The following is a 12,698-nucleotide window of genomic DNA, read 5'->3' as shown; positions in this document are numbered from 1 at the left end:
TTTTTTTTTTCCTGTTTTGGGTTCATATAACTTTTTTTTTTTTTTTTTTTTTTTTTAATGAAAGTTGCTGGGGCTAAAGGGATTAGACTGATTATGGGAGCAGCTAACGGTGAGAGGGGCTCAGTTTTCTGCAACACTAAACACCTGAAAAGTGCTCTAACTTCTATGAAGAGCAGGCCTAGACAAGTGTCCCTTGTCAGGGTGGGTTTGCTCTGGTGCTTGCAATATTGTCCTGTGCCGCTCTTTTTGGAAAAGATTACTTGTTGGGTTGGAAAAGACTCAAAATCCATAGCTTAACTTGTTTGAGGTACTCTTTGATTTCCCTCTGAATTCCAGGAACTTTACAAGCTCGGAGGGCAAAGACCTGTGTTCCACCTTGGCATGAAGGAAATCCAGCAGCTATCATTGTAGCTAAGCAGAACATAGGTGTGAATTTGGGTTTAAAAGAAACAATAGAAAACCAACTTAAATGCATAAACTGACAATTCTGGAGCTCTATTGGGTGTTTCACCTCCTGCAGCATTGTGCATACTCTGCCCAAAACAACCTTTATATAGATTTGAGCAGGAAAAAGCAAATCCTTTAACTTGTTAACTCTGAAGCCACAGAAAACTGCTTGCCATCTATGTTTTGGCATGAATTGCTGTCTGTCATTCTGCGTTGTATATTGCTGGAGAATGCTTTATGGCCAAGTAGTGTTGCTTTAAATTGTGCCCCTCCCAACATGCTTGATGTTTGGCCTGATCTACAGGCAAAAGGAGTGAGACAAATCAAAACCAGTAAACTTTTTTTTTAATTTCCTTTTAGCCTGTTCAACTACAGTTTGTCAGGAGGCACCTGGATGAAAGCAGTCCCCTTTGGTCAGTTGTACTTTGCATATACTGATGCTGTACTCACACCATGCTTGTTTACCTGAATATGGATATGGGAATTAATAATAATTTCTCCCCATTTTGACTATAAAAAGTGAAATTGTTTGTTTGGGTTATTTGGGGAGGGGGAGGCAGATTTATCCATTAAACTCCTTGAGGATCAGAAATAGAGCCAGGTGCCTCCTGATGATAACTTTCAAGGTGAAAAGTGTCGTCCCTCTCCCCTCCCCCCCAATCTACAGTGACTCTGTAATAACTGTAGCAAATGCTGCACTAAAGTACAAACTCAAGAGCTTGGTCACAGGCCCTCTGTGAGCCACTTATCAAGTTGGCAGGTACCAAATGTAAACTAGTTTTAGGGTGCTTTTTGGGGGAGGGAGGGAGTTTGTGGGTGGTAAATCTTGACCAAAATTAAATCTTGCTCTTGTACTGCAGCCAGCTTATGATTTTTTCAGTGAAGCAGAAGAGGGATCATTTTAGTGCAACAAAGATAAAAAGAAAAGTGTAAATAAAAATTATCTTATGACAGAGCATGCACATGCAATGAGAACAGGATAGCCATGCTGAGAGTCAAAAGTGCATGCTCTGTCTGGATTTGTGGTAGGTTAGCCTGGTGCCATGTTCTGATGGTCCCTCTTGAAGCACAGAATTTTTAAATTGAAAGTATTAAAGTCAGCCTCTGAGGATTGGCACTTACCTAGACTATCAGGGGCACCATTTTTAGGTGGCTTTCTCTAGAGGAAGGAAGCGGTCTGATTCTGGTGCTAATAGGTTATCTCTAAAACGTACATGAACTTGCAAAAGGAAAGATGCTCCAAATGACTAGGCAAATCCTAGTCTTTATTTCTCCCTCATCAAGGAGTGTGTAAAACTTGACTGTCAGGTTTCTTCTGGCTCCTTATTTTTACAGACTACTTGCCAACGTTTCCATGTATTCATTATTTCAGAGGAAGTACCTGCTTTTAATAATCCCCAGGTCAAACATTTGTTCTCTGTGGTCAAGTTCTTAGTGGGATATTGAGAATTTTACATGCTTTTCCATATTTTCCCCCCAAGAAGGCAAAAAATCACATTGTTAACCTATAAATCTGATATTAGACCCTGTATCTTAAATCCCACAAGAGAAAGGAGGTGGTAGTGAAATGGGGGCACAAGTCTGTAGCCAGTTGAATCGTGACTAAAAATCTAGAATGGCTTCGCAAAGTGTATTGTACAAATGCACTACTGAAGCTGGTGGGGTTTCGCCAAGGGGAGGGGGTGGGTGGGTTGGTCGTAAATATTTTCATTTTCAGAATGAGATGGGAGCATCTTTCCTTTGCCTTCTGCTTTGTGTCTGTTTATATGGAGCTGGGTGAGAACACGAAAGCTCGACACAAAGACTTTGCATACATGTTGGCATCAAATCATCTCATTCTGACTAACTTTGTTCTTTATTTTAGTGGTGGGGAGGGTGTCTGCACCAAGGATTTAGAAATGCTTCAGATGGTTGTATTCCATCAGTGACTGACAATGCTGGTATGAAGAGACCATCATTCAGCCTTTGTGTTTAAAGCCCTTTTCTAGTTAGTTTTTTATAAATATGAACTTCTGTCTCTTAATGCCAGGAGTCCGATTCTATTGATGTACTATCCATTGCCGGCAATGGACTTGATAATGCTGCCGGTGCCAAGGAGCTTATTGGTTCATGGGAACAGAGTGAACTCTGCTCTCAGGAACTAGAATAATGTTGCTGCCACTACAAAAGTTTGGTAAAATTAGTCCAAGCCAAGAATATTTGGATGCCATGACCCTTTTTAGTCCAATTTTAAACCAAGATTTCTCTTTACAACAAATACATAATCTCTGGAGTGAAAAGTATGTCAGACAGATGAAAAATAGGTACATGAGGAGGGTAGTATGCCTTATAGCTTTGCTACCTTCACTGTTCTGCAGCTTAAGGTATTTCCCTATTTGAAGCATTATTAAATTCTTGTGTAGACAAAATTGGGGATGGGAGGGGGGAGGGATAGGGTATACTAAGATACAGGCTTGCTGTATTTTAACCATTAATTGTGGGAAGGGGTGTCTGGAGAAAAATAGTCACTGTTCCCTTTATTGAAACAAACTGGAACTTATTTAAAAAAAAAAAAGTTTTTTTTGTTTGCAATTCAAATGAGTTTATAATCCATTGGTCCCCTGTTAAAAGGGCTGTGTTCCACTGATAAGTGAACAGGGTGGACTAGAATTTGGAACATTCAAGGGAGGGAAGGGAAAAATTGGCTTTTTGTTTAATTGGCAAATGTCCAGTGGAGCTGAGTTTTCCTTGGGAATGTGTATATCTGTATGTACATGTGTGTGATGGAAGGCTGTGACTATGTGAAAATCTTCACTGAGTTCAGAGTACAGAAAAGATGAATGGTAAAATCCTGATTTTGTTGATTAAGCTCAATAAATGCTCACTGGAACTCCAGATTTGTCTTGGTGTCTGTTTCCTGTTGCTTTTATCCTTCAGACAAGTTTTCTGTACTACTGTGCAAGAAGTTTCATTCCTATTTTCCTCCATCCAAATCCTGCATACATGTTCTTGCTGTGAGTGTGTGCACTTCAGGCTGGCCTGAGAAATAAAGCAACAATTGCAGAACAGGGCGTCAATCTTTCTGTATAGCCGAATTCTACAAGCTCAGCAGCAGTATTACAGCTGAAGCAAATAGCAGAACAGTGCCATCTGCAAGATAACTTCTTACCTGTTAGCAGCACTGTCTTGTGTACAAATTGGCTTCTGTTGAAGGTGCTAGGCTGGATTTCATTAGCACTTACTGTGCAGGACACCTATCTCTAACACATTGCTCATCCATGATGTGTAGATTTTTTTTTTTTTTTTTAAATGAGCCAGTTTGAACGATGACCTTGGACTGCAAATTTTAACTAGCCTTCTAAAACCAGTGGAAATGTGCTAGTGACACATTCAATTACTACAGTGCCTGTTTAGCTTAAATAAGAGTAAAAAGTCTAATCTCTGCACAGCTCTGTGGGTTTTTGTGCATATTGCAAAGCCACTTCATAACTGACAGGCTGCTTAGGAGAGGCATAGGGCTGGGACAGCACAGGCTGTTGCAAGTCAGGATTTTAGTGTATTGATAGCCACGTGCGGAGGAAATAAAGCACTCCACATAATTCCAGTCCTCAACAGGAAGGGTACATTACCTTCCAAAGCACCTGCCCACAGTCTTGGCTAATCAGTACATCCTTTGCAAATACCAATTTGATCTGAACAATTGATTCATTGTTAATGAATTATGCTGCACCTTTGTATTCAGGCAGGCCATACCATACTTATCACAGTTGAGTTTGCTGAAGCATTTATCAAATGGATATTCTCTGCTGTGATTATATTAACTGAGTAATTATAGGGAGGGTGTATAATAAGCACTAGCTCTTACATAGGGCTTTTATCAGTAGATTTCAAAACCCCTTACAAAAGGTCCGAGGTGAAGTAACTTGCCCAAGGTCACCCAACAGGCTACTGGCTAATCTGGGAATAGAAACCAGAGCTGTTCACCAGGCAACACTACCTCTTTAGCTGGAAATGTTCTATGCGTGAAATAAGTCCATGAGTCTGACTAGTGTCTTCGGTAAAAATAGTTCTTTCCATTATAATATGGAAGCTCTATAGTTTTGGTATTGCTGTGTCCACCTTGCTACAGAAGAGCAGTGTTTTGGTGCCATCTTTTCAAATAACACTTTCCTTTACCACTCTTCTGTTTTGTTGTAATACTGTACATAGTTTTTGTTTTAAACATCTTTCTAGCAATATAAATGTTGTGACAACTGCCTTGCATAGATAGCATTTGTTAAGAACTCTTCAATTGTGAATTATGGGTGAAGCTACTGTAGATTAGTAGTGTTGGGAACTGTTTGGTTAAAAGTAAAATAGCTAACAGGAGTGCCTTCTCAAAGGGCAGGATACCTTTCTTTAAGGGATATGAGCACCTGGTTTATCAAGGCCACAAAAGCTAGGCCAGGAATCTTTTATCACCCTTTCTCCAGAAAGACACCTCAGTTTTAACCTTGCACAAAGAATGCTAGACATACTCTAGTTGAAAGGTGGGTGTTTTTTTCTTTTGTTTTGTTTTTTGAATAGGCACTCTAAAGTCTGTTTTTAGTGTTAAGGAAATATGTAAAAGTGGGAATGATGTTGATTACTTCTACAGGTTTCTACCACAGTGGTTAGAACCTTTCTAATTCCTTAAATGCCTAAGGTGGTATACGCTCCTTTTGTGATGGTAACTTGCAAACACTTAGCATTATATACTTGCATATAGATACAATAACTTTCTTATAGCACTGTTACATAACATCTCACTATTCATGTATGAATATAAAATCAAGTAATCTTATTATAACTGGTTACTACTACAAGAAGCTATTTGACTATAGAATGTTTATATTCATTATGTATCTGGCAGTGCTTAAGAAACTTTCTTACCAACCTCTGAGAAAAGAACCACATATTTAAGTATTTAGACTACGCTGCCTTTGACCACTTTAAGTTTAGACTCTGTTTAAGAATTACCAAAATTTAAAAGCAGAGCAAATTTTAAATAGAAATGGGTTTGGAGTAATTTGAAACATTCAGGTATTAAACCTTGATGAATATCTCCAAATGAACTAAATAGTTGACTGTAAATGGCACTGTTTTCCATCAGAGAGACAAGCAATATGACCAGGATGTTGAAGATTTACAACTTTGCTGTGTATGTATTAGCAGGTTGTATATTTATGAACTGAAGATGCTACTAGGACCATCCTATAAAGGTGTTGAGCCAGTAAAAGTGACAGCAGCTGATATTTGAATCCTGCCAAACCCCTGAAAGAGGAGTCTTCCACCTTCAGTGAGACTATGGAAGAAGAGTGTAAATCTCTCTGAATTGAGATACCAACTCAACACACTCCTGTTGATTACATCTCCAAACAAGCAAAAGGTAAACAAGCCATCACACACCATCAAGAAGAACCAACTTGTTATTCCAGCACTGCTTCTGCAATGTGATGACACCACCAAAGACTTCAGCATCATTGGTGAGATGTTTTCAAAAGCACTCCCAAGGAAATAAACTGTTCTTATAGTAATTTTAATGGTATATTAAAATTGTATGTTGTAACTTAAAGTACTAATAACTCAGTTAACACTAGATTGTTCAGACAGAAAAGTAAGCTAATTGTGGTAAACTACTAATGGGACTTGCTTTGAATTTAAGATTCCTAATATTCATTCATTATGGGGAGGGAACTCAAACATTGTTATAACTTCTTGCTTGTCTTTGATCATGGTGGTAAGAATCTCAGGTGCCTGAAATAGTGTGTGGGAGGTTCCACCCCAAGATCCTACCCCTGGATTGGTATTGGGTCAAATTTTAGTAATGTCTTCGGCTACAGTTCTCTAGCCTTTTTTTGTAATTTTAGGGATTACATTTTATTTGGCACTTGGCACCAGAACACCTTTTCTGTCTTATAAACTAGCTCCTACACCTTACCTATGTGCCATACTTAATTATGAAACTTGATCAACTACCCTAGAGGTAGTATTAGCCTTCTGAAATGGGTACAGGCTTCTGCTGATCTGGAATAGAAAATCTTATGTTCATGTCAACTGTCCGAAGTGGCTTGATACCACTCAGTGATGTGCTGTTACCTTATTTTTTAAAAAAAAAAAAGGGGGGGGCAGTTTTACAGGACAAGTCTTGTCTACAGTGCAGGGAGAGGATGACTGCCGCAGCTGCAGGCACCTCAGCGGGCTACACCCCCAGCTAGCTCCACTCAGAGCGGCCTGGGAGCACGGCCAGCTGGCTTCCAAAGGGCTGACCCAGCTGCACAGCAGCTAGTCTGCCCCCGACCAGGCCTCTGGGGAATGAGCGCCCTCTGATTGGTTATTCGTCCAGGGGCAGCCAGCCAATCAAAACTACGCCAGGTAGAGCGCGCGCGCATTCTCTCCCCCCTCAGCCACGGAACCCGACGCTGGGCGGGGGGGTGGAGGGGCGCCGGGCTTGCGCGCGCCTCCGCGCAACCGGGATGGCGGGTCTGCTCCTCCCCGACTCGCTGCCGCGCCCGGCCCGGGCAGGGCCCGCGGCTCGCGAGGAGCCCCTGCAGCTGCCCCGGAGGCCCGGGAAGAGCCCCCAAAGCGCGGAGGTGAGGCTGAGGGGGGCTGACCTCAGGGCGGTGAGCGCGCCTGGGGGGGGGAGCTGCCGCTGGGCCCGGAATCACCTCGCCCAGGACTGACTGTCTCCCTCTTCCCTGCGCTGGGGCGGGCAAAGGGAGTTCAAAAAAACCCGCGTGTGTGTGTGTGTGTGAAAATAAACAAACAAACCTCAGGCTTTTTGGTGTCCAACCCATGATTTGGTCCCCCGAGGCTGGCAATACCGGGCATGTTTGCGCGTGCTGCAGTCAGAGCTCCGGTTGGAGTGTAGCGATCCCCAGAGTCGTGTCTAGAGCACGGGAAGCTTTCATGGGGTGCGAAACTGGCTGGAGTGCATTAGAGGTTTTGGGAAGAGGATGTTCTTTGCATTCAGGCATTTCCTGAATACAGCAAGGCATGGGTCGTTGTGTTTTTACTGCCTGTTATGTGTGTTTGTATCGTTCTGAAGAGGACTGTGAGTAGCAGCCTGCCTCAGAATAGCTTGATGCGGAGTATTCTGCTCAGTTTTAAAAAAAAAAAAAAAATCTCAGTGCAGCACAGGTTTAAAAGAAACATTCCCCATTCTATTGAAATGCACATCTCTCTCTACAAGTAGCTGCCAGAATTTGTGGGAGGACCAGAAGGGAAGTGACTTTTGTCTTCATATAACTATCACTGATATAAAATCTCTCCTGACTGTTAGTGAAATAAAATGAAGCAGCAGTGATCTTAAAATGCCACTCTAAATGTAGGGTGGGAGGGGAAAGGAAAGGGATTACTACTTGCCAGATGGAAAATATCAAGAGGGAGGGAGTGAGATTTGTATCTTCCAGTGATACTGGCAAAAGTGATAATTTAAAATAATGGACTTAATGGGCTGGAGAGTTTGGGGGTAGCACAGACACACCAGCACTGGAGCCTTTGTTGCCAAAATCCAGGGCAAGGATGTTAAGGACCAAAAATTGTCCCCATCTGAGGCTGTTTGGTAGCTTTTATGAAACAAATTGGTAGGTCTCAATCAAGTTGCTAGGAGACAGGTCTCCATTTTGTCCCTCTTGTACTAACTGGCCCCTTGTGAGGGCAATGCCTAGCTGGGTCTAGGAGATGGAACTCCCTTATTGGGGGTTCCTCCAGGTCAAGCTGGAGGCATGCTGGCAGTGCATGGGCTGGAAGCCTGACTTACTGCCCCTGCTGTGTGGAGTGGGTGAATAGTAAAGTCAGTCTCCAGGGTTGGTAAGCTGGCATCTTTAATCAGCACTAAACTCAGATCTTTAAAACAAACAGGACTCTTGGAGGAACCTGTTGCAAAATGAAGTTGCCCCCTGCATATTCATAGAATCTGAGAAGAAATGCGAGAGACCCACATGGTAAAAGGACTTAGTTCGATTGTTGCCTGGGCTATGGAGAACATTGATGGTTCTTGGGGTACCCAGGATTGAGAATCACCTTGTTACTCCCCTGGCTCTAGCATGAGGGACATTTCTTGTGCTTAACTGATTGTCAGCTCCCTGATACTACTAGTCTATTAGCCACCCAAGCACACACTTCTGGGCTATGCCAACCGTTACTTTGCCTTGCAGGTTAACAATAGGTGCATCCCAGTCCCTGAGCCCCTTTGAAGCATTCACTTCAGTATCCAGCCCCTTATCCACTGAAGACTCTCAGAAATACTAGGTCTGCTATCCTCAATGGAACAGTGTACATGCCAGCATGTGTGAGTCAACTTAGGATCAGCACCTGACTTAATATCACAGCTCTTTTATATCTTTATAGTGAAAACAAGAATAAGTGTATTATCAAGGACTACAGATTCAGGAGACAGTAAAGATATTGGGAACAAAAGGTTACATATAAATACAAATTACATGATTTCTAGAGACTAAACTTAAGTGTAAGTTAACCTGCAGTCTAAAGAAGTTTCACACCCAAAGACTTTTGCAACATCTTCAAACAATGGTGATAGTGAGTCGGTAAATGCAATTCCTGTTTACTTCCTAGGTGCAGGATAAGGGAGATATAACCATCCCATGGATTGTTTTTCAAGTGTGCTGCAGCCCTGTTGACTTCACATTTCTTCAAAAGTTTGTATGTAAAGGGACAATGCTTAATTTACATCCAACGGAGAGAGATTGATAAACATCTTTTGTCTGAAAGAAAACTTGTTTCTCTCCTGTGACTCCTGCAGTTTTAGATCATGTATCAAGGTATTTCCAGTATATATACATGACTCCGTATATGGAGTTATCTGTACATACATTTCACAATGATTTTAATGATCAGTGTGACCCTGGCATTTATTTAAGCTTTCACATGACGTTCTTTGGTGAATCAGAATTAGGACATTTCTATAACCTCCTTGCCAGTTGGCTTCAAGAGGTTCTTGGGTCTTGTCCCTCCCTTCTCACATTCATCTCCAGACTTCTCCTTGTCCAGATCTATTCTGCCCCCAACAATCTTCTATTCATTGAACTTTTTGAAATTTTACACTTTTAGAGAGAAGTAAGGGATTGACTCTGTGTATGCAAATTTGCAGAGGGACAGTAGAGTTGAGGTCTGTTATTTCTCCCCTCTATATATTATTTATCTTAACATGCTTGTTAACAGCAAAAATGTTTTATCTCTGGAGACACAAATCCACAGTTTGAGAACGGCAAAACTAAGCATCTCTGATAGTATCTTCTAGACTGAGCACTGAGTCCCATTGAGTAGATAGAAAGATTAACCTAAATAATCTATACAGAAGCCCCTGGAACCCCATCAGATTGGGTCCCTAATCCATGAACTATTGGAACTCTTTTATAAAACTTTTCTTAAACATTACATGAATATATTGTCTCATACTATAGAATTAGAATTTATAATTTGTTCCATGAGTAGATACATTATAGCTCAAAGATATCTTTATCTTTAGATAGGTTTTTTCCTCAAAAAGCATTTTATCAAAAAATCCAATTTAAATAATAAAAAAAAAATCTGATTGATTTTTATCTATCCTGGTTCCTTCTGTTTCCTCTATCCATCCATGGATCCATCCTCACTCCCTCCCTGCTCTTTTCCTTTTCTGGCCTTCTCTGTGCCCTCATGAGGTGCCTGATGTTGGGGCTTGGAGTACAAGTCCCTCCACACAGGCCTTTTTCTGTAGTATACAGTGTACTTGGACATGTTTGTTCTGCTGCTGAACTCCCTTCCTTTCCTCCCCATCCTCACCCCATGGTGGGGTGCACTACTGCCATATGGTGCCAAAAGAGCCCCTGGAGCTACCCCACCCTGCGCCAGAGACTTGAACTGTTATCAGTGGGTTAATAGCCTGAAAACTCTGTCTTTATTGATATGTGTGTCTGAGCGTTAAAGCTACTGTAAATAGTTCCAAATAATTTTCTTTGCCAAGGACTGTAGAAGCAGCCACACCTCTTGAAATCTAATGCTAGCCCCCCTTAATGCATGCAGTTTATCTCAGACTTTGCTTCACAGACCTTTGCACAGGTGCGTGGAATCTGGTGCAGCTAACTTAATGATTCAGCAGAAGAGCAAACACTTCATTCTTCTCCTCTCAAATGGCTTGCTCTGCAAGGATTTTGGTGACAGCCTGGTGCTTTTTTGTTGGCATCTCTGTTTCTGTGCCAGGATGGCAAGAACTGGTCAATGGGCTCCCACCTCCTTGTGAGAGGTAACTACTTCCTGGGTCCCTGGGGGGTTGGTGGGTCTCCTGGTGATTGATCTTGCGGCAGGGACATAGTCTAATTATTTTGCCAAGAAAGTGTCCTGGGCTGTGCTATACAAATAGGAGCTGTTTAGACGCACAGTGCTGGTAGAAGATTGGGGAGCAATAAGAATATGTTGAGTGACATGTAAGGTTTGTGTGTGTGTGTGTGTATACACTTTCTAAGATCTTTACTTCTTACCTCTCCCTTTCCCAACCCTCCTATGGGCCCTTCTCCTCCCCTCTGCTGGTGTGCATGATCCATTCCTCCCCTGCTCCCCTCTGCCTCTGTTTTGATTGTTAGCTCTGCTGGGTTGTATAGTTCTGTTTGTACAGAGCCCAGCATTGTGGGGCCCCAATCTCAGCTGGGCCTCAAGCTCTGTAGTAATACGCAAAATAACTCTGAAAGGTGCTAGATTGACAGGTGAAGAATGGTCAATATCCTATAGCACTCACCTGTGTCATGTAGTTTTGTGTACATGAAAGGGTTCTATAGGCTGAGTTCTGAAGGAAGTAGTAGGGAAAGGATGGTGCAGTGGATAAGACACTAGCCTGGGCCATCAAAGACCTGGGTTCAGTTTCCCCAGGCTCCCTTTGTAACCGTGGGCAAGTCTCTGTGCTTAAGTTCCCTAGCTGTGACATGGGGATAATAGTACTGCCATACCTCACAGGGGTGTTGTGATGAATGCATGACAGTGAGGTGCACAGATACTACACTGGTGGGATAGGGAGTCAATGAGCAGAGATTTGGTTACTGAAACTACACTTTTTTGCCAGTAACTCTGCAGCATCCCTGTGCTATGAAATTCAAATCTTGAATGGCTAAGGTAACTTAATTTTAGCATAGTCTATTGAGCTTTTGTTGCCTGATTGTTTCAGAGCCCGTTTGAAGCTGCTAAAAAGGGTGGTCCATCTCTCCTCCTGCTGCATGTTGTTAGAGAAGTTCTCACTGCAGGAAGGGTTAGGATCTATTGGTTAGGTCAGGAGCCTTATACGGGGAACCCTTAGATTCTGCCCTTGGTCACTTTTCCTCTCTCTTTCTTGACTTCCTCTGTAATGTGATTTGAGGCCTTTGGATGGAAAGCACTGTATCAGTTTATCTTTATGACTAGGGTAACAAGCTTCCCATTTTAATTTACCCTCTCCTGTTTGGAAAGAATGATGGGCCCCAATGGATGAGTTTAAATACGTGTGGGCGGCGGAGGGGGGTTTAAAAAATTGAAAACAATTGTCAACATAATTTCTGTGGGTGTAAAATAAATATAGCATAAGGAACAAAAGAGTAGGTGAAGCTCAAGCCCAGATGCTGTGGGAATTGGATCAAGGGAGGAGAGTGCTGGTCATACACTCTGGGGTAGCATATTTGTGGGAGGAGGGAGCAGCAGAAGCAGAACTGTGGTAGGCTAGAATCTAGCTTGCAATTTGTAACTTGTGAATTGATCACATTTATAATGCAGAAGCAGAATACTTGGTGCTTTAACAGGGCCTGTTTCATAAAGCTGAAAGCAACTCTGAGCCAAATCAGCTGGGAGGAAGAATTTAATCAGAAGCATGTGAATGATAATTGGGAATCATTTAAGAACACCTTAAATGCCCCCAAAGCCACAATCCTACAATTGAGGAAGAAGGCCATAATGGTTTAAAAAAACAAACAAACCTGACCTGTTTTAGAGGGAAAGTGAAGGCATCTATTAAAATAAATATATATATATATATATATAGCAAATGGAAGAAAAGGGAAGTTGATAGTAAAAAGAAATTAGAAGTTAGGAACTGATAAGGGAAGTAAAGGGACACAAAGAGGAATCTATAGCTAGCAGTGTTAAGGACAATAAGGATTTTTAAAAATATATTAGGAACAAAAAGAATCCTGACAATGTTGTTGGTCCATTACTGGATGGAAATGGTAGAATTGTTAATAATAATGTAGAAAAGGCAAAAGTGGCCAATAAATATTTCTGTTCTGTATTAGGGG

At 41.8% G+C, this 12,698-nt stretch overlaps 1 protein-coding gene across 4 annotated transcripts in view; it reads left to right on the top strand.

Annotated features, from left to right (window-relative positions):
* Positions 1-6,909: 6,909 nt before the first annotated feature.
* TREH (trehalase) overlaps positions 6,910-12,698 on the top strand; it is a 19,711-nt gene continuing 13,922 nt past the window's right edge. The window contains exons 1-3 of one of the 4 annotated variants that reach the window (XM_034754853.1): positions 6,910-7,037; positions 9,022-9,108; positions 10,495-10,690. In XM_034754853.1, the coding sequence (XP_034610744.1) occupies positions 10,578-10,690 (113 nt within the window). In that variant the 5' untranslated portion in view covers positions 6,910-7,037; positions 9,022-9,108; positions 10,495-10,577. Of the gene's footprint in view, positions 7,038-9,021; positions 9,228-10,494; positions 10,691-12,698 lie in introns of those variants that run through there. The other 3 variants (XM_034754854.1, XM_034754852.1, XM_034754855.1) reach the window with 3 other exon arrangements.

This window comes from Trachemys scripta, chromosome 21 (assembly GCF_013100865.1).
Source record: "Trachemys scripta elegans isolate TJP31775 chromosome 21, CAS_Tse_1.0, whole genome shotgun sequence".
NCBI lineage: Eukaryota > Metazoa > Chordata > Testudines > Emydidae > Trachemys > Trachemys scripta.
The sequence above is the reverse complement of the archived record's forward strand: the minus strand, read 5'-3'. Positions and strand labels throughout refer to the sequence as shown.